The 21,890-nt window shown below is 45.1% G+C and overlaps 1 protein-coding gene across 4 annotated transcripts in view; it reads right to left on the bottom strand.

The window, feature by feature from the left end:
- Positions 1-21,890, bottom strand: part of CCDC149 (coiled-coil domain containing 149) — a 100,841-nt gene that overhangs the window by 24,003 nt on the left and 54,948 nt on the right. For 3 of the 4 annotated variants that reach the window (XM_036419378.2, XM_036419339.2, XM_036419359.2), the window contains exons 4-8: positions 21,878-21,890; positions 4,952-5,068; positions 3,968-4,140; positions 3,149-3,221; positions 1,159-1,243 (exon numbers count right to left, since the gene is read on the bottom strand). The exon at positions 21,878-21,890 is cut by the window's right edge and continues 95 nt beyond it. In XM_036419378.2, the coding sequence (XP_036275271.1) occupies positions 1,159-1,243; positions 3,149-3,221; positions 3,968-4,140; positions 4,952-5,068; positions 21,878-21,890 (461 nt within the window). The remainder of the gene's footprint in view (positions 1-1,158; positions 1,244-3,148; positions 3,222-3,967; positions 4,141-4,951; positions 5,069-21,877) is intronic. The other variant, XM_045573637.1, reaches the window with a different exon arrangement.

Raw genomic sequence — 21,890 nt, 5'->3', positions numbered from 1 at the left:
TGCCCCAAAGCAGTGGTAAGACTGATCTCGGCACTCAAACACTATGCTGTGAAGAGTATCCAAAGCTAAATGTAAATGGACTATTCCACATTTCTATAGAGTATTGTAGTTTTCTTAAAAAAATAAATATCTAGCCCTAGCTGGTTTGGCTCAGAGGATAGAGCATTGGCATGCGGACTGAAGGATCTCAGGTTCGATTCCAGTCAAGGGCACATGCCCAGGTTGCGGGCTCGGTCCTAAGTAGGTGGCGTGCAGGAGGCAGCCAATCAATGGTTCTCTCTCATCACTGATGTTTCTATCTCTCTCTCCTTCTCCCTTCCTCTCTGAAATAAAGAAAAATAGGTTTTAAAAATCTATATAAAAAAAATCTAGGGTGTCCTTTTCTAGTAGAACAAAGAAAAAAGTTGCTTGGAAAAGTGCCTTGGGTGTTAGCTAAGCTGGAGAGTCAGCATTTTTCTTCTACGCCACCCTCACTCTGATTAAGACTGCCATCTGACTGTTACTGTTTGCACTGCCAATGACCCAAATGTGGTCCAGTAGCACATGTTCAACCCGAGGCTTACGATTAAAACTGAGTTTCCAGACTGTAAGTGTCAGAAGCGAGATCTCTGCTATTTGTTCCCCTGGCCGGTTCCTGGAAGACCATTATTTTTCATCGGAATCGACAGGGAGGAGGAACAAAATTGCAATCAATACAAGATTCCTTGAAAAAGGCACATGCTCCATGATAAAATGATTCCGGCAGCTCCAAGGCTTCTATTCAAAGAGGCCAGGAAAAAGGGAAATTCAATGAGGTTGCAACATGTACTTGGAGATGCTAAGCTGGTGATCAGAGAAGGGACAACGTTGTTGAAAGAAGAGCACAGGGCCGGGGAAATGACACAGAAGAGGCCAATTATTAGGAAAAACCTCTAACGCGGAGGTTCTTAAAGCATCAGCCTCACCTGGGGGCTTTTCATAAATGCAGATTCCCAGGCCTACTCCAGACCTATTAAATCAGAAACCCAGTAATGTGTGTTCTAAGGAGCCCGCCAGGGAATTCTGTTGCAGGCGGAAGTTTCTAAAAGCCAGCTAGGTTCCCAGTCTACAAAACGAGATGTGATTGACAGCTCTAGCATTCTGGGGTCCGAAGGGTTCCCCATTGAGAATAAGACCTACCTTGCTTTGCAGAGAGGACGCCCGTCAGAGCACTGCTGTTGGATCTGCCCTGGCCTTTTGTGTTTTTCCGTCTCTCGAGAGCATTCTAAAGCAGGATTGGGAGAAAAAGAAAAACCTCTGTCAGAAAAGCCAATCATGGAAAAATGCCTCGAAATGTTTAGTCGCATTTTCCCAGTTCAGCTCCCAAGAACCTTTGGCAAACCCCCGAGGCTGGCCCACCTGTTCAAGTTCCAAGTCCCTGCCAAAGGACTGGGCTTTTTGGTCTTAGGAAAGAGGTTTTTAAAAGGTTGGTGCCTGGCAGGATGACAGCAATTCCCCTCTCGCAAATAGAAAAGGCACTCAATGCATATTTGTTGAATGATCAAATCTCAGTCTCATGTGTGAAGGCACTGGTTATGAAAACCCTTCCCAACAGACAAGAGGTGGAGAACAGGTTCATTTTCATGTACTGAGGCCTAGAAGTCAATGGTGGTATTTGGAAGGATTCCGTGATTGGGCCGGAAAAACAGCCACAGCCAATCAGTGATTTCTGCTGTGGACACAGAAAGGGAAGTGCATAGGTACCACCTAAATGTCATTCCTAGAAGAGACTCTTACATCGAAATGGATGTGTACTGCCCAGTTGGTGTGGCTCAGTGGTTGAGCATCAGCCTATGAACCAGGAGATCATGGTTCAATTCCCTGGGTCAGGGCACATACCCAGGTTGTGGGCTGGATCCCCAGTGGGAGGCATGCAGGATGCAGCTGATCAATGATTCTCTCACATCACTGATGTTTCTCTCTCTCTCTCCCTCTCCCTTCCTCTCGGAAATCAATAAAAATATGTTTAAAAGAAAGAACACGGAACCAAATTATACCCAAATAATCCTGTTAATAAAAAAAATGATATGGCCGAAACCGGTTTGGCTCAGTGGTAGAGCATCGGTCTGCAGACTGAAAGGTCCCGGGTTCGATTCCGGTCAAGGGCATGTACCTTGGTTGTGTGCACATTCCCAGTAGGGGGTGTGTAAGAGGCAGCTGGTCGATGTTTCTCTCTCATCGATGTTTCTAGCTCTCTATCTCTCTCCCTTCCTCTCTGTAAAAAAAAAAAAAAAAAAAAAAAAAAAAAAAAAAATCAATAAAAATATATTTAAAAACAAAAAAAAAATGATATGTACTATATAGCTGGTGCTTGGCACACAGAAGAGCAGAATACATGTACTTGAGTGCATTTGTGCATATTTTAAAGTTATATATTAATTATACATCTTTCAAGCTGCATTCTTCTCTGGCTGCATGGGTATATATAGACAGGTATAAACGAACGTGTGGCTCCCACAGAACGGAAAAGAGGAACAGCATGGAGATTTCTGAGAGAAAAAACAAGCCCACGTCAAACGCCAGGAAAATGAGAAGGCTCTCTCCCCCAAGCATCCAGACTGCTGTAAAACTTCCCCCTCAGCAAGGGAAATCAATCTATTTTCAAAGCAGAGAAACCCAGGAGATTTCTCTAATTATAACACTTACAAGAAACATCTGCAGAAATAGATATTATCAAACTAACGGCGCTGGAATTAGACGAAACAACAGCGGGGAGAACTCAGACACCTTGTCCTTCAGGGTGACGTGAACACTACGGTCTGGGTTGTGACTTCCTAATCTTTGTTTCTCCGTCGCTCGGAAACTATTTTCTTAGGGGAGAGGATGAGACCAATAGCATCTGGTGACAGAACAGTGTCAGGAAAAGCCAGGTAAGAAGCCTGAGGTCCCATGGACTGTCAAGGGGCCATGTCTGGATTCTGGGGTCTCTGTGTGCCCAGTCCTGATGGAAGGAACTCTCCCAAAAGCTGTTTTGTTGTCTCGGGTTTAATTCTCATTAGTTACCTTGATTAAAGCTCTTATGGGCCTCTCCCTGGCACATACAATATCTTTGGCACATACAAGAGAATGAAATAGGATGATATTTGGATGTGCAATGGAACTGCCAATGCCATCGCCATGGTTCTGCTACCTTGTATTTGGCAATGTTGGATTTCAAGAGGTTGACCTCTTCATGAAGTTGCTTTAATCTCTCTTGAAGGTACCTGGAAAAAAACAAGCACCAAAAAAAAAAAGTGTTTGGGGGCAAAAACCAAACAAATAAACAAACAAACAAAAAAACAACACCACACATACATTCACATAGGAGAGGAGGAAAGAGCACAGGCCTCAAGAACCATCTTTTACATACAATGCTTCTCACCCCCAAAGGGAGGGGTCGGGGAAGTGGGTCTGTGCGACCTCTGCTTAAGTGGCTGCAATCAAGGTCAAATATGCCCAAATCACAGAAACCCCGCTTAAGAAGAGCCCCGTGCAGAGATCCCCTAAGGGATATCCGCACGCTTTTCACATAATTCTCATTAAGATGATTCCACTGGGAAGAAGCAACAGCAGACATAACATTGAGTTAGACACATACACAACTGAAATTTGCCTCGGGGAAAAGAGGCAGCTCAGGGAATTTCTCAATTTATTTTCTCATTCTTTTCTTTCTCCTTGATAGCAGTAACAGGCAGCTTTCACTGGCTCCCTGCTCTCTCGCCCAGTTGGGTGGGAGGGGAGAGAAAAAGGGGCACACGTGGGCGTGCAGGTGTGTGGTGCTTCTTTCTGACACGGACTACTAATCTGTGACATTAATGTTATTATTGGGTAGGGGGTGGGGAGAGTGTGATGTTCCTTCCATGGTAAGGCAATTCCCCCAAATGTGAATAGGGCTGCAAATAACTCCTAGCCCTCGGGCCGGTGGTGAGCCAGCCTTCTGCCTGCCGGCAGGCCCTGCCCAGCCACTTGCCTGTTCTCCATGCACAGGGCATCCACGTCGATGATGCGGTTCTCGTGGCCACCCAGGATGTGGTTTAGCTCCTGGTTGAGCCTCTCCACCTTGTCCTGGTAGGAAGACCGCTCCTCCTTCACGTCCTGAAGCTCATCCACAGAGGCCTGCAGGTCATGCTCCAGAGACTCAATCTGAAACCAGAGGAAGCGCCCTTCCTCAAGACATTCTTCAGGCACCCACGGTGGGGCTTTCTGCGTGGCTGGCTGGTTTTTAGAGAGAGCCTAAGATGACCCACCTGCTGTAAAACCCTAAGAGCCACTCGCTGGAATACGATCAAAGCTAAAAGGAAGGGGCCGGCATCCTGCCAGACACTCACTCTAAGGTGGGAGGGGTGCACCGGCTTGGAGAAACAGAACTGATCAAGGGAACAGGCAGTGCGCCCTGAAATCAGAGGCTCGGAGAGGCCAAATCCCGACGCTGGGAACAAGGTCTTACAAACACAGGCTTTTCCAAGCCTCTCTAGGCCCAGAAACCCGTGTTCTGCTCTTCAAAACCAATTAGCGAGAGAAGGAAAGCAAGCCTGGGCCTCTCTTAGCTGTTCCCTAACTAGGACTCTGTACCCGTTGAGATTTTGCCTAAAAAGCACTGCTCAGCATTTGAGCGGAAACTTGCAAATTAAGGCCAGTTTGTCACGTTTTGTTCTCTCCTTGTCTATCCTGGGTAAGTGGGGGGGAGGGGGGGGGAAGTCTCTTATTGTGTTCAGAACAATGGTATCCAAAGTAACAGAGCAGACCTGTTGGAAGCCAGAAGCACAGAGGTGGCTTAGGAGCCTCGCAGAGTAGCACCCCGAAGGAAAAACACTGGGCTGGCACTCTCCTACCCCTCTGACTCGCATCCCAGGCACCTCACACCCTCTGGGCTACAGGGACATGGTCCCCTCTTCTCTGCATTGTGTCCAGCTGTGCAAATACATTTCCTGCTTCGAATGGATGTTATCCATACCTGTTCCTTTGCCCTCTCCAGCTGCTGAACCAGGTCTTCACGCTCGTGGGCTGCAAAGTGCCGCACACCAATTTCTTCATCCCCAAGCCTCTGTTTGGCAATTGTCATCCTCAAGAGCTGCATTTCCATCAGTAGGAAAGAGAGGGAGAGAATTAAAATGAGTAGATTAAACAAACAAACAAAAAAACACAGAAACCCAAGCACACCAGGCAGGAAGTTTTGAAAGATTTTCAAGAAATGCTGGGGAAAAGCAGAAATTACTTGCCAATATCATAAATTTTTAGAAATATACTGTATTTTGTCCATGAATGCACATACGCATGTGTGCATGTATGCATGGTACAAGGCTATAGAAGCACAGGCTTGGGCATTTGAAGGTGAATGTCCTGTGTAGCACAGCCCTGGTGAGGAAACCAACTCTGGGTTTCTTTTAAACTTAGCAGAAAGTTAAAAAAAAAAAAAAAAAAAAGATGAGAGCACACTCTGAGGTGAGCATGCTTCTCCACATTCCTAACAATGAGGCCATATTATCAAGAGCCTTAAAAATGTCCCAACCTAATGACCCAGTAACTTCACTCCTGACAATCTGGGCTAAGAATAATCCCAGACAGGAATTTCCTAGCTTTAGGAAAATAAGAGAAGGCAGATTGCACTGTTATTTATAGAACAGGTAAACAAACTAGAAGAGCCTCTGACAATAGCTGAATTGTTAGCAAACCATAATGCAATCAATCAATGGGCTTCTTTGTAGCTGATTTAAATAAGGGTGATGTGAACTATGTGATCCCACTGACATGTTTAGAATGCCATGTGAAGTGGAGGGGATAAAGCAGGTTACTAACTTTCATATGCAGTAGGACTAAAATTATACTGAGAACCCATGGGTAAAAGAAAAACATTCCCAAATATATCAAAATACTAAAATGTTTAAGTGATGGCGAGACTGCGTATGCTGCTCTTTATTTTGTTTTTAATTTAAAAAATGTTTTCCATGACAGTTTACATTCAATATTATTTTCTTTTCATTTCAGGCATGTAGCATAGTGAGTGGTTAGATATTCACACACTTTGTAAAGTGTTCCCTCCCCACCATATTTCCAATACCTACCTGGCACCATATATAGTTGTTACAATATTATTTACTATATTCCCTATGCTGTATTTTACATCCCAAGACTATTTTTAACCACAAATCTATACTTCTCATACCCTTCGCCTTTTTTTTTATTGTCCTCTAAGCCTCCTCCTTTTTCAACCATCAGTTTATAGTCTGTATTGTTTGTTCACTTATAGTGTTCTTTAGATTCCACATATAAGTGAAGTCATATGGCATTTGTCTATCTCTGACTAACCTACTTCACTTAGCATAATACCCTGTAGGTCCATCCTTGTTGTCACAAATGGTAAGATTTTATTCTTTTTTTTTTTTTTTAAATGGCTGAGTAATATTCCATTGTATATATGTACCACTGTTTTTTTATTCACTTAAATATTGATAAGTACTTGGGTTGCTTCCATAGTTTGGCTATTGTAAAATGCATATATTCTTTAAAATCAGTGTTTTGGGTTTCTTCGGATACATTCCCAGAAGTGGAATTACTGGGTTATAAGGCAGTTCCATTTTTTTTTATTTTTTAGGTAACTAAGTCCATACTGTTTTCCACTGTGGCTACACCAGTCTGCACTTCCACCAACAGTTATGTGAGGTTCCCTTTCTCCACATCTTTGCCAACACTTGTAGTTTCCAAACTTTTAAAATGACTATGCATGACTTCTATAACATATGTTTATTCCCATGTTTTTAGGTCCTTAGGGAAATAATTCCAGAAATGCATAGCTTCCCCACATGGCAGGGCCAAGCTTCACAGGCAGCACCAAACCTCCAGGTAGAGCAACAGTGGGTTCTCTGTGAGACCAGGAAGATCCAGTGGTGCCAGAAGACCCTTTATCTTTCCATTAGAGCCAGGCAGCTTGCCATTAGAGTGACTTTTAAAAGTTATGGTACTACTTCCGGATGATTCTTCTATAAAGGTAGTAAGCCTGACACCCACGCCTCCCTGTAGGGTGTGTGTGGCCAGGCTTCATATACGGATGAGATTCTGGGGTTAGTTTTTCCCTGTCACACAGGTCCCACTGGCCAGCAGTGCCTCCTTGGGATACACTTTTCCCCATTCCTTTCAATGAATCTTGAGGGATTTGTTGCCAGTAGAGGAAATGGCTTCATTTTCAAGTTTCTGAAGGATTTAGGGGCAGGTGAGAGAAAGTTAAAAGGCAAAGTAGAATATTAAGTAGATTGAAATAATAACCAACTTGGAAAAGAAATGATGACTGGAGAAACATGAAGAGCATTTTCAAAGGACATCAGTTTGGGCTTCTTATTTAAAAACTACTCAGTTGAACTGGACATACTAGTATATCTATTGTGTACCTACTATATGCTAAAGTAGGGGTGTCAAACTCAATCAGAGAAGGGGCCAAAATCTAAAATCCAGCCTAAATCGCGGGCTGAATGGTTTATTGAACAGTCATAAACTGTCATTGTGATGGAAACGCAGCGGAGTGCAGTGATGACAGCGCGGTGCGGGCCACATTGCAAGGCCTGGCGGGACGGATTTGGCCCGCGGGCCTTGTGTTTGACACATGTGTGCTAAAGCATCATTGGGGTTGGACAGACAATGTTCCAGGCAGCAGAACAGCTCATAGAAGACCTGGCAGAGGCTATACACAGGCCATGTGTTTGATGGAATCTGATCACAGTCGAGCCATACTAGTCAAGGATTCTGTATTTTCAAACTTGTCCAAATTTATTTGCAATCTCAAAATCAACACCCATGACACTTCTAAATCATGCATGGGCAGAGTTGCAAAAACAAAACAAAACATGCGTTGTTTATTAATCTGGCTCCCAGCTGTGGTTGAAAGAGGCAATGCTCCACCCTCGCTTAGCTCTCTACACAAATGTCCTTTCCGTGGTCTATTTAGTGCCACATTTTTTCGGCTTTTTTTCTGTTTAAAATGGCCCTCAAGCATAATGCTGAAGTGCTACCTAATGTTCCTAAGCACAAAAAGGCTGTGATGCATCTTTCAGAGAAAATACGTATGTTAGCTAAGTTTCATTCAAGAGTGAATGGTTGTGAGTTCAATGTTGATGAATCAGCAATATGCATTAAATAATATGCATTAAACAGAAACAAAATGCACATAAAACAAGATTATGTATTGATCCACTGACAAAAATGTTGTGACCAGAGGCTCACAGAAACCTGGCTCCAATTTGACGTTCAACAAGAATCCCAATTTGGGATGTGGTGAAGAAGGAAACTTTATTCAGTGCAAAGAGCTCAACTGTGATACAACCGGGCTGTGAGAAGAATGCTCTTTCTCCCTGAGGCAGAGGGAAGCTGACTTATATGGATAGAAGTCCCTGATCCTAGCCCCATTTGGTCCGACCTCATACAAATGAGGACTCCAAATCCTTGAAGTCTGATTGGTTCAAAAGGCATGCTCTGATTGGTCAGTGAAGATGCTAATGGAGATATAGCTGCCCAGCTCCGATTGGACAGGAAATGCCTCAGTTCTATTGGTTAAAATAGGATTCCAGGAACTTCTTTGTAAGGGCTGACTCAGATAGCAGGAACACATTGAAGGCAGGCAGTTCAGTGCAAACAATGGGCAGTTTAATGCAGACTTCTTGTTAAAGTATGGCTTGTGTGAGAAAGTTAATGGCTGCTAGGTTCTGCTTTTAAATTTGAGACCAGTTAGCCACAGGACCCCTTTTTGGTAGGTATCTTCGTCCTCAGGGTTGACAAACCTAATCCTGACAAACCTAATCCAGTATTTTTCCTAGGAGCCATAGTTCTTTATGTGTTACTTTAGCGTCTGCAACAACTATAGAGAATACAACTATGGTAAATAATGAGAATCAGCTGCATTGGGCCTGGTGGGTGTGGGGGGTGGAGTTTATAGCATCCAAGGTTAATTCAACTGAAAGCCGATCTGTGAGAACTCTTTCACGTTACGCAGTTCCTTGGCTCAGGACTTGCAGAACCCCAAGTTGCCATACAGAAAGAAAAACAGCCAACCAAAGGAAAAAAGCTTTCTCAAATCCAAGGGTGGAGGGACAGGTAGGCACCTGCCTCTGCAGTCTGAGGCAGCAGGAGGCCTGTGACATGACTTGGAAAGTGGGGCTCCTTTCTTGATATATGAAAAGCCAGACTGGCGGCATGAACTTTAAGTAATAAAACACCACGGTGGTTTTCCATCCACAATCCGCTTCACTGAGCACTTAATTTAGAATCACCCAATTATGTTTGCTTAATGCTAATTAATTATTAAACATGTTTACTCAGGTCTATCAGCCATATAAAAGAGTCATCGTTTATATACTGGATGCCTGTTAAGCTTCAATAAATATGTTAACAATCATTTGGTGTTTAATGTGCATACAATATCGGCTATTAAACCTCAGGGCTAGGCTGGTTGAAACACTTATTTTTAAAGTGAGGCCCAAGTTGGTGATAGCTGGGTCGTTAGTTGGTTTTGACACTCAAGTGCAGTCAGCCGAAGGGGCCCACGGAGGCCACATGGCAGGAATGGCAGGCCCAGGAAGAGGTCTGCCTTCCCAGCTGACAGCTCAGAGGCTTTGAAGTCCCCCTGCCTCAGGGTTCACCTCCTGGCCCCACACTCTATGAGCTGTGCAATCTCAAACATGTGCCTTGATGCCTCTGAGCCTTAGTATCATCCTTCACTGTAAAAATATGACAATAGTATAGCTTTACACTATTATTAAATACTACATTTAACTTAGGGAACTCAAATATATGTGTTTGGCAAAAAAGAAAAGAAAAAAAAAAGAAAAAAAAAAGATGGGGTGAGGGGGAAGAGGAGTAAGAGAGAGATAGAGAAGGAAGACTGAGAAATAAAAGTTTTAAAAATTGGGTGACTTTACCCTCCCCAGCTTTCAGTGTCCCAGACTGAGAGATGGACAAAAATCATACTGTTCGTATTTATACAGAATACCACTGTTCAGCTCTACACGAACCCTGGACTCTATGGGAAATTTAAGGGTCCATCAGGGGAATTTTGATTAGACAGAAGTTCCTGCCTCTCACATGCTGACTTCAGAACCTAATCCTACTTGAGAGAAGATGGGATGTCTCCGCGCTACTTAGCACAGCCCCTGGAACGGGAAAAGCGCTCCATCATGTGAGCTGCTATTACGACTGTCATCGGGATGACGGTCAGTGTCATCCTCCATGTAAGTTTCTCCACAAAGGCCCCCGCCCGAGGAAGCAGAGCCCCCACACCAGCCTCATCTGTAGACGGAAGGCGATGGATGATGATTTTCCCTCTTGGAAAAGGCTAGGAAGCAACTGCTCTGGGCGCTCAATTCCCACAAACATAGGGTCACGACTGCTCAGCCCGCCTCCCAGCGCCAGCCTGGATGTGGCTCAGTGCCCTAGGCGTGCGCACACTGCCATCAGCGGATGTATTCATTTGGTGACTTAGATGGAAATAAACGTTTATGAGTGAATTATGGGTGTAAGTCGTCAGCTTACGGATGAGGCGCAGCTGCAGCTGGGATGTGGCTAAAGGGACTGGAAATGAAGGGGCCAAATGGCTCTTAGATGCCCATCCCCCAGCTGCCATTGAGTCTAACTCCTCACTCAACCTTGGGTCCTCCTCAAGGCTCCTGGCTCGGAATGATCCCCTCCTTCCCTGATCTCTTCTCAGGTTTCATCATTCTCTCTCCCCTCCTGTCATCTGCCTGAATCCATCTCCCCCCTCCCACCACCGTCACCACCACCACCCCGCCTCCGCCCCGGCCCCGCCCCTAGTCAGTGAGGGGCAGCCAGGGGCAGGAGCAGGCACTCCTCCCCAGGTGCTATCTGCACTCAGATCCCACTTTTGCTCATCTAGTCACCTTCTCAGCAGCCATCAAACCTCACAGGGGACTTAAAAAAAAAAAAAAATTCTTAGTCACTGGACTAAGAATTATCTTAGTCCAGTGATCGGCAAACTCATTAGTCAACAGAGCCAAATATCAATAGTATAATACAACAACTGAAATTTTTTTTGAGAGCCGAAAACCGACTTCTGCACATGGGCCACAAAGTTTCAATTGCACTGTACGTGTGCACCCGCACGTGGTATTTTGTGGAAGAGCCACACTCAAGGGGCCAAAGAGCTGCATGTGGCTCATGAACCACAGTTTGCAGACCACCGTCTTAGTCCATTCTGGTGGCTATAACAGAATATCATAGACTGGGGGGCTAACAAACAACAGACATTTCACACCGTTCTGGAGGCTGGGAACTCTAACATCAAAGTGCCCCCCGACTTGGTGTTTGGTGAGAGCCTGCTTCCTGGTTCATGGATGGCTGTTTTCTCACGCGGCAGAGGGAGCAAAAGTGCTCACTGGGGGCTCTTTTATGAGCACTAATCCCATGTGTGAGAGCCCTGCCATCGCGATCTAATCTCCCCACCTGCAATACCATCGCCCTGGGATTAGGCTGCAACAGACCAATCTCATGGGGACACATTCAACCTATAATAAGGCTGAAGTGACCCCGTAGACAGCACAGCTATGAATGGCTGCCTGGCCTGTACACCGCACAATTCCAACTCCGGGGCCTCTGTCTTCTCAATAGGAAGATACACGTCATTGATTTTCAACCGGTGTGTTGCAAGAATATTTAAAACATGCAACACCAGACTGTGTAGTCAGGGGCAGTGACCTCTTTTCCCTGCAGTTGTCAAATAAAAAAATGACAACAGCCAACACAATAATAGCTGCCCAATGTGAATGAATCAAAATTATACCTTTTTTTTTTTTTGGTGTGCCTCAGAATTTCAGTAAATAGTTTATGTGTGCCATAGAAGAAGAAGGTTGAAAACCACTGATATAAGGCAAGGACCACTCATTGTTGATGTAACTCTCGCTGTTGACTTAAATGTATGGTTGATGTAGTGCTTTGAAAGTGAAATCCCCAGTCACAGTTGGTCTGGTTACAGTTCGTATTAAGTGCCTCTTTGCCAGGGTTCCTGGGAGGGTTGGCGGAGAGAATGGCTGAAGGATGCAGATGCTAGCCCTTCCTCACCCCCAATCCTGTACATGGACACAAATAGCTCACCTAGGAAGAGGTCAGCACCAAGAGGCACTTATTCAACATTTGTTGGGCAGAGTGCTGTGCGGGGCAGCTTAATAAACAAGGCCCTGACTAGCTTCACTTTTCCTGTTGCTTTTCTCCACACCCTTTCCCGCTGTCCCTGACTCTGAGAAACCCTTGATAAAACTGAACATGAGAGATTAAGAGGCCCCATGTGGGCAACTCTGTTGTGTATACCAGAGACCAAATTTCTAGTCTTGTTTCAGCTTCTAAACAGAAGCATTTGTCACTTAAAAAAAAAAAAAGCACAACCCCCCCCAAAACACACACACACACACACACACACACACACACACACAAAAAAAAAAAAAAAAAAAACCAAAAAAAAAAACACACACAACACCATAGACCCAGCAGTTTTCACTTTCTCTCTCCCGGGCTCTGGAGATCACCATGCACACACTCATTAGTGTGTATGATGTTGCCCAGCTAATGAGCACCCAATTTGGGCCAAACAACATGCTAAAAGTTTCCTTCACATGATCTTTCAGTGGCTTTTCGCTGCACTGGAATAAATGCCTCTGCCCTCTGGGGGCTAATGAGCTGCTCCCGGCCCATCTCCAACCACCCTGCTAACACCCCCTCATTCTGTTCTCCAGCCACCCCGTACTTCAAATACACCAGGCTCCTGCCCTCGCACTTCCTATGCTCTTGGACTCACCTGCCCACATGTCTGTCCAGAGCCCATCCTTTTGTCTCCTTCAGGTCTCAGGTTAAATGCCACCTCCTCAGAGAAGTCTTCCTTGATACCATCACGGAAGCTCTTTACCTGCACGTTATTCTTCCTCGCACAGCCCTGCCCTGCTGTCTTCGTCGCACCCACAGACATGGCCGCCTTCACCTGCGTGTTTGCTCCCCTCTGTCAGCTGCCCACAGCAGGTGCCTTGCCTGTCATCTGCACTGAAATAGCTCGGCACTCAGAGCAGTGCCTGGCTCTCCCAGGGGCCTCAAGTGCTCCTTAAATTAGGGACCTCTCATTTGATTAAATTAGGAACCTCCCACAACTTCAGGAGGCAGACACTGTCCTCCCTTCTCTACAGCTGAGAGCCCCCTTGGGGGGGCTGACCCAGGGCTCGGAAGTCAGGTCTCCTCACCCGGAGCAGCTCAGGAGCAGCCCTCACCCAAGGTTTCAATCTTAACACTCAGAGCAAACACGCGCACAGAACTACCCGCCAGGCCCTGTCCTGGGTGCTCACACATGTTAACCCATGTAAGTTCAACAAGCACCTTACAAGGTGCTGCTACTATCCTCAATTTCAGGTGAGAAACTGAGACACACAGACAGTTTGGCCCACATCGGACCTTACCAATGTCTGGGCCAGGCGTGGAACCCTGGCCATGTAGAGTTCTAGAGCTTCTACTATGCTGCCTCCCTCCACAACAACAACAACACTACACAATGCCCCCACCGTGGAGTGTGTGCTGTTAGCTTTGTATAACTTCTGCTATTTCATCCTCACAAAAGGCTCACTGGCCCCAAGCTGGGCCTCTACCACCCCAAGCTCCACCTACAGGGTCTCCTTGCCTCTTACCCGGGTTATTTGACCACATCCCACCATGGTTCCTTCAGAGCTGCCCATGATTAGACAGATACTCCTTCCCAGAATAAACAGTGACCCCATTCTGTGCCCGCCCTCCCCCTCCCACCCCAATTCGGCCAGGCTGCATGCTACATAGTCTATGATTTACTAAGCACTTAGTTAGTAAATATATCATGCAGCAGGGCCCCTTCTCTGAGAGAGATCCATTCCAAAACCACAAGGGGATGCCTGAAACTTTGGATAGTACTAAACTCTACATATTCCATGATTTTTCCTATACACACAGACATTTCCACTTAAAGGAAGCAGTGTACATCTTCTCTTTGACATACCCAAATTGCTAGCATCATACTCGTGCCATTTGAGGCCATTAGTAAGTCAACTACAGGTGACTTAAGCTCAAGCACTATGACATCAGGATCTGATAGCCGAGATGGCTGCTAAGTGCCTGGTGGGTGAGGAGTGTATGTGATGCAGAGACACTGGACAAAGGGGGTGATTCATGTCCCTGTGGGGTGGAGTGGGATGGCTGGAGATTTCACCCCGATACTCAGAACCGCCCTCAATTAAAAATTTATTAATTGTTTATTTCTGGAATTATCCATTTAATGTTTTTGGACCATAACTGACCACAGGTAACTGAAACTGTGGAAAGCGGAATCACAGATAAGGAGGGACTACTGTATTTCATCAAATATAAATCTATCAACTTTGAGACCCACCTTTACCCACCTGTAAAAAGAATATACAAAGTGTCGATCATAACTTCATGATACTACTGACTAGGTCAGAGGTGTTCGTTCACATGTGAAAACCACACATTTCAGAATCTGGGAAATATGATTGTGGGGAAGCACAGGACTTGGTTGGAAAGTCAGTAAGGAGGAATCTGAAAGGTCAGGGGCCTCTAGGGGGCCCTTGCCAAAAGCAACAGGCCATGTCTTGACTTTTCCAAATAAGTGAGCCCCTAGGTGTTTTATTGGAATCTTTATATTTATACTTCAAATGTCTTTGCTTAAAAAGATACAATTGCATGTGTCTTCTCAAGGATGCTTACCCTGTTATTAGTATCTAATAGCTAATTTTAGTTCAAGCTGTTACTACAATACAATAAAAGCATAAGGAGGCAGGCTAACAGGGCTGTCTGAGTCCTTTAACCAGGCAGTCCCTTAGCCCTCTCTTTCACAGAAATGTGTGTCAGAGTAATCATTCACCCATCACTTAGGGTTTGATGGTCAGTCCTGGCATATGATATCAAAATTTTTTTGTTTATTGCCCATTAGTCTCCACTACAATGGGAGCCCCATGAAAGCAGGGGCTCATTCACTACTGTTCTATCCCCAGAGCTTGTAGTCAGGTTCCCAATAAATATGAACTGAATCACCTGCCATAAGGCAAGTATTAATATTATCTCCACTATACCAATGAAAACAACTAAGGCACAGAGAAGTCAAGCAAGTGACACAAGATCACACAGCTACAAAGGCCCTGAACGACCTTCAGACAATTCAGTACAACTGCTCCTAGAGCCACAATCTTTAGTGTCCCACCAAATGGTATGAAAGCTGCTTTTGTAGGCTTTGGGCATGGTTGCTATAAGATCAGTCTTGGGCAGAGATCTCTTTCAGAACCAGTTCTCTACTAAGAAGTATAATTATACTATATGGTCAATAGGATTAAAGTCCAAAACTGTGCTGTGTTGGTCACCTGGTTAATCCATGCTACAAGCTCATATAAGCCAGGGCAGGCTCAAAGATGGTCTCTGAGACCAAAAGCAACTTGCTCATTTGCCAACAAAACATTAGAGCAGTGGTCAGCAAACTCATTAGTCAACAGAGAGAAATACCAACAGTACAATGATTAAAATTTCTTTTGAGAGCCAAATTTCTTAAACTTTTTCTAACGCCACTTCTTCAAAATAGACTTGCCCAGCCCATGTTATTTGGTGGAAGAGCCACAGTCAAGGGACCAAAGAGCTGCATGTGGCTCGCGAGCCATAGTTTGCCGACCACAGCATTAGGGGATGTTGAACCAGCCCAGCTGCTCACTGACCCAGCTGAGCACTACCTGTAGTTCACAGTCAAGATCCCAGTCCAAGTGAGATACGATGGGGCTAGAGCCAGAAAAGGGCTCTTATCCCTCATTTCAGTTCTCTGTAATTAATTTCTATAATGTGCCAAGGTGAGAGCTTTCCATTTAGCGCCCTCTTCATTGGGATTTCAGCACGACGGGACACCTCTGAGCTTTAAGCATCAAGAGAAACCATTTACAAAGAGCTCCCTGGCCCTTCGTCCTGGACCATGACAAATACCCACAGCCCAGCTCTTTTCCTTCCTTTTTTAGTGCAGTCTACTTTAATTGGTCACCTGCATGCTCACTGGTCTGTCCTGACTGGCTCGTGGCTTTGACTTAATTGGTTTGCCCGCTGGATCTATCCAAAAGTCCCACGTCAGTAGAGGTATGGTCACAGAAGGGCTCCATTGTTTTACGGTGCCAACACCAGATAAAACAGGCACTGAAAGACGTCAGCTGGTGCAACATAAAGCTCATTATTAAGGGCGAAACCCGGGGTTTATGGAATGTCACAAAAAGCTCCATTGAAGCTGGCAGTGGGGCCCTGGAAGTGTGAATGCATGCCCCTGTCAGAAGCACTGCCCCCTGAACCTTCTTGCTTTGGAAAACCTCGCACTGCCCTATCATTCTTCTGCACTAACGTGCCAGACTCTGCAAAATGAAGAAAAACGAAAGCCAGTGGACAAGAAGACCAGCTGCTGGCTGTCTCCATGGGAACATGAGCTGAGGCTCCTGGAGTATCGAGTAGGTGCTTATCCCACCATGGGTACACAAAATGCAAGGAAGCTTCCAGAACTCTGCCCCAAAGCAGTAGAGCTGGTGCTGGCAAAGTCGGGAGTGGCGATAAGGAGGGCTGAGTTCTGGGGGGTCATCTGCCAGACTTCACCATCCTGGTCTCTGCCTCTGTGGGAAGGCACCCACCCAGACCACTGGAAACAGATGACCCATGGGAAGAAAGACCTGGAAAGATTTCTGGTGGAAATCAAAAGGATTCTAAGCTGATCTGGGCCTGTGTTGTGCTAAACACACCAGCAACATTTACCTTTGTGGAGTGCTTACTGGGTGCCAGACACTACGTTACACACTCTACAAACACTTAATATTGCATCTAAACACATACACACATACACACACACACACACACTCTCTCTCTCTCTCTCATTAAACCTCATTTTCTGGCTTTCTCTTTTTCCCCAGCACTAACCACTGTCTAATGTTCTCACTTGTTTATTTTATTTTCTGTCTGTCTGTCTTCCCAACTAGAACATAAGCTCTGTGAGAACAAGTACCTGGCCTTTGTTATTTCTTATGTTTCCTTAAATTTTAGAACATGAATCAACACAAAACAAGTCCCTAATCATGTGTTGATGAGTGAATGATGAAATCTGAGAACAATTCCATCAGAGGAAACTGAGGCCTTGAGAGAACACTGACTTGCCCAAGGCCATGGAGACTGTAACTGACAGAGCTAGCACATAAACCTGTCTCTTAACATTTCCAAAGAAGGACCTATGGGACTGTAGAGTGAGTCCTCAATGTCATCAATAGGTCCTTGGACACTGACTTTAAAGAAACGACATATAGCGAAACTAATTTTATCATAGATTAATTGATATAAATAAGAGTCAAGTTCCTACAGCCTATTTCTGATCACAGAAACATCACCAAATTTATAAATAAAGACCCAAAGTATTGAAATAAACATGAACTCTACGTACATTTAAGAAAGATGAATAGAAACAAGTGAAGATAATTCTTTCCTAGCCCACTGATTCCAGTTCAGGGTCACAGGTGGCCAGAGCCTTTCCTAGCTCCTCAGAGCGCAAGACAGGACCCACCTGGGCAGGATGCCCTTCCATCTCAGGGGGCATCACCCCCATACCCACTGGGACAGTGTAGACTCTCATGTGCACATCTTTAGCATGTGGGAGGAAACCGATTGCCCAGAGATAAGCCATGTAGATAGACATGGTGAGAACATGCAAACTCCATGTGGACAGTGGCCAGGAATCATTTTTTTTTTCTCATTAATTTTATAATAAAATGAAGTTGAACAGAACACTATTCAGAGACCTGCTGTCCTGCACTACGCCACTTGGCAGAACCACTGCAGGCTGGAGTTGGCTCTTTCTGGAGTGGCCAGTCTTTCCAACTCCAACGTCAGTGAGTACACTTGGGGAGCCTGACATTTGTCATGGCATCAGTAGTTACATGATGGAAATTAGCAAAGAGAAACTGGCCAGGCTTCCTCTTTTGGAGACCCAGCTGGCCCACCCACTCACCTTTTGGATATTTGTGATTCAGATGTGCTGTGTTAGCTTTGATGATTGACTCTTACTAATCCTTATATTCTCAGAATCTTCCTTCTTCCTCCAGGCCCCCTTCCCCTGATCCAGCACTTTTCCTAACGCCCAGACAAGGAAGCTGGCAGACCAGCGCAGGAAGAGGAGCAGCCATTCCTCGGTGGGTTGCTTTCAGAACTGAGGCCCTGCATGGGCCATTGGATCTTTCCACATCATTAATTGGTCCTTATTCCTTATAGACTGACACACTGAGTTTCCCAGGATGATTTGAGAGGAGGGGGCACCGGGAGGGGGGTGTCGTCTTCTTAGCCCCACAGACCTCCTCTTTCATCATTAACCTTTCAGAACTAGAATTATCAAGGCAGGGGAGGGTATCTAGTAGATTTCCCACCTCACACCTTTCATCTGGTTTGGATTGGGGTGTATGTCCATCCGGGAACCCCAGGAAATTCTTGGGCACTGTTCAGAGGGACGGCAGGGGGTGTTTGGTCACAGGACCCCTGTTGTCCCAGAACCCTGTCCCCAACTCCACAGGAGTGCTAAGCTGTTTGTAAGCCAGGGTGGCAACAAATCTTTCAAGAGGCTGATTGAAAATGCTTTATAGCACACGGGGTTACAGACTCTAGCTGAACAAATGGGAAAATTAGTCTACCTTAAAAATATCCAAGGCAAGTCATTTCCTATCACCTTGTTTCTTAAATGTACTTAACACGCAAAAGCTGGGCTTCCCCAATATAGATGAGGGTCATCAGTTAAAATGGCAATGGGGAGATAAAAATCTTCCACTTTAATGGCCGCTCATAAAAGGATTCCGCCAGCCCTCTGTTTGGGAAGTGGGAGTTGGGACCAACAGCAGCAGTCATGAAGTCTTCTAGAATTTAACAGACTTCAACTCTTCCGCTGGACAACGAGCAGGACCTTACCCACGTCCACTACAAACCCTCTGCTCTCCACAGGCCTTCCGAGCTCTCACACCTTGGGTTTGCCTTTTTTTTTTTTTTTCTCCGATGAAACAAACGATTTGCCTTTCTAGCTCCTTTCTCCAAATTTTTAAACTGTTCCTTGCCCCATGAAGAGAGTTACTATTGACAACCAGCGTGACAGTGAGTCCACTTATTTTCTTGTATTCTTTTTCCTTTTCTGATCCCTTTTGCTCTTCTTTTCATTCCCTTTATTCGTTCATTACCTTCATTCACTCATTCATTTATTCCATTCCATTCCTTCATAAGGATTTATCAAATACTGTCTACTGATTAGGAACCAAGAATGTTAGTTCCTAGGGATACAGTAGTATACCAGTCAGGAATCTGGCCTGCAAAGAGGTTACTCATGGGAATGGGGGAACCACACAAATGCAAGCCGAGGGGAGAGAGCAGGGCATTGTGGGCAAGCACAGATCCTGCCCCTAAGAGGTAGAGAAGGCTGCATTTGACCTATTACCTGAAAGATGAGCAGGAGTTTGCAAGGCAAGTAAAAGGGAAGAGTGTACCAGGCAAGCAAACAACAGGTGCAAAGAAAGAACCTGAGGCACAAGGCAGTTCAACTTAGCAAAGGCGCTGAGTTAGTGCTGAAGGGTGGAAGGATGAGGAGATCAGTGGTTAGAGATGTGGTCGGAGAAATCAGCAAGGGCTAAATAACAGAAGGTCTAGCACATGATGGCAAGAAAGTGGAACTGGATCCAGAGAGCCATGAGAAGGTTGGAGCAGAGAGAGACATAATGAATAAAATGACAATAATGAAGGATTAACTGATTCTCTTATCACACGGTCACAGCCACCTTTGAACAGGGGCCTCTGAGTTCCTCAAGATGCCTGGTGTCCTTATCAAATGAGTAAGTCTGGCCTTCAAGTTGGTGAGTGGGGGTGGGAGGAAGGGGAGGATGGCCTGACGAGAAACCAGCCCCGGAACTTTAGATGCCGATGAGAATAAATGAAATCCCTGGGGCTCCCCGCAATTGGCTCTTTTTGAGGGGGGAGGCTGGACACTAAGATGCAGGGACTGTTGAACATTATGACATCCTCCCTGCACATTTTGGCAGGCGAATTAGTTCACAGGCCATGAATTTGAGTCCCTAAATTCTAAACCTTGGCTGGGGAAACAAAGTTTGATAAATGTGTCCAGCTCCTGGAATAAAGACCCAGAGCACAAGCAAACCATGAAGTTCAGCCTGTGTCACAGCAAGAGAAGCCCCAAAACACACACACACACACATCTCACATACACTGACACACACTCATGCACATACACACAAACACACACTTGCACATGCACACACACATTCACACATACACATACACTCTCTCACACACATACTCTCATGCACACACACTCTCCCTTTCTTTCCTTCAAATATCAGTTGCTAACATCAATTCCTAACATATTTTCTACCTAAAAGGTGATACAAGTGACCAAAAAGTGACCAAAATATGATGCACACTTAGGAAAGTTGGAGATGGGGTAGCTCCAAAAGAAAAAAATTAGTCATCAAGAAGAACCACAAATCCAAACATCACATTATAAAATGTTTCAGTCTTTTGTGGGTTTATAACATCTTCAAAACTCCTGTCCTATTTTTGTGGGCTTACAGGAAACCACTGCACATGCTTGAGGAAATGACAGAGAAGGGCTGGCCTTGAATTACTGGCCGTACACCTAGGTTACAGAGCTCAAGTCCTTTTCATGATGCATAAAGCCACACCAGAGGCCTGGTTTTTCTATGTTCCTGGCCCATCAGAACCTTTCTTTGGCATTCTTTCCCACCCCCTAGTTCAAGACTGGAATTAGGAGAGCCTCACTTTCAAATACATGCTAAATCTAAGAGGTATGAAACGTGTTAGAGGCGAATGAAGCGGAGAAGAGGCTATGTAAAGATTTCCCACAGGTGGAGACTCAAGACAGCAGCACCCTGAAATCCTGATCTTTTGTTGTGGAAAGAGTTCTTGGGGCAGCCGACACATGTATTTAAAAAAAATAATAATAAGTGAACAACATTCAAAATGGTGCCTTGCCGTGACCAACAACTCCCAGGAACTAGGCCCATCATCACAATCTGTCAAGAAAGCACCTCCTTGCATCTCCCTCCACCCCCCTACCAATCCCCAATGTCGTACCCGTGAGTGACATTCCAATGGTCATCTCTGTTGAGAGCACTGCCTCGGGCAGGGAGTTAAAAATAAATCTATCTCGGCAAAATGGGGACTTGTTCGTGGGGACGGAATTAAACTTCAGCGCTTCTTCCTTTTCTCAGTTGTACTTTTGTCCCTAGCTTCAGCTGGGAGAGAGTGCACACATTTAGTTGGGAGTTTATGAGTTCATATTTTATAATTAACGTTGCCAACAGGGGAGTTTGATTAATACCGAGCGGTGGATTTTGAGCAATGTTCCATACAAATTGCCAAATTTAGCAATAAAATAAATTGGTTATGTGCACATAATTAGTAGGATGACTACTTAAAATTCAAACCCGAATGTGAATAATTCCAAATCATCTGAGCCACAAATCCATTATTTGTATAGAAGGGGGAAAGTACAGCATTTGGCTTTTATTTTGCCCTCCACCACAATGTTATTCATCATCAGGCTGAGCATAATGAAACTTCTACAATGAGTTGGACAATATTTTAGAGCAACCCTGAAACACACGCATGAGAGTGCGCAGGCAGCCACAAAGGGAATGCCATGAAGATAAGAAATACTCCGCTGTGAATTTTCACCGCAAATGTAAAAATCTATGACAAACTTTTTCAGCAAACGCTGCATTACCTGTTCCTGACGCGCTGTCCATAAACCTCGGGCGCACAATTACCCAGTAGAGCCTTTCCCTTTAAATAGTCACGGTACCTTATTGTCACCC

The sequence above is a fragment of the Pipistrellus kuhlii genome, unplaced genomic scaffold, assembly GCF_014108245.1.
Source record: "Pipistrellus kuhlii isolate mPipKuh1 unplaced genomic scaffold, mPipKuh1.p scaffold_m20_p_1, whole genome shotgun sequence".
NCBI lineage: Eukaryota > Metazoa > Chordata > Mammalia > Chiroptera > Vespertilionidae > Pipistrellus > Pipistrellus kuhlii.
The sequence above is the reverse complement of the archived record's forward strand: the minus strand, read 5'-3'. Positions and strand labels throughout refer to the sequence as shown.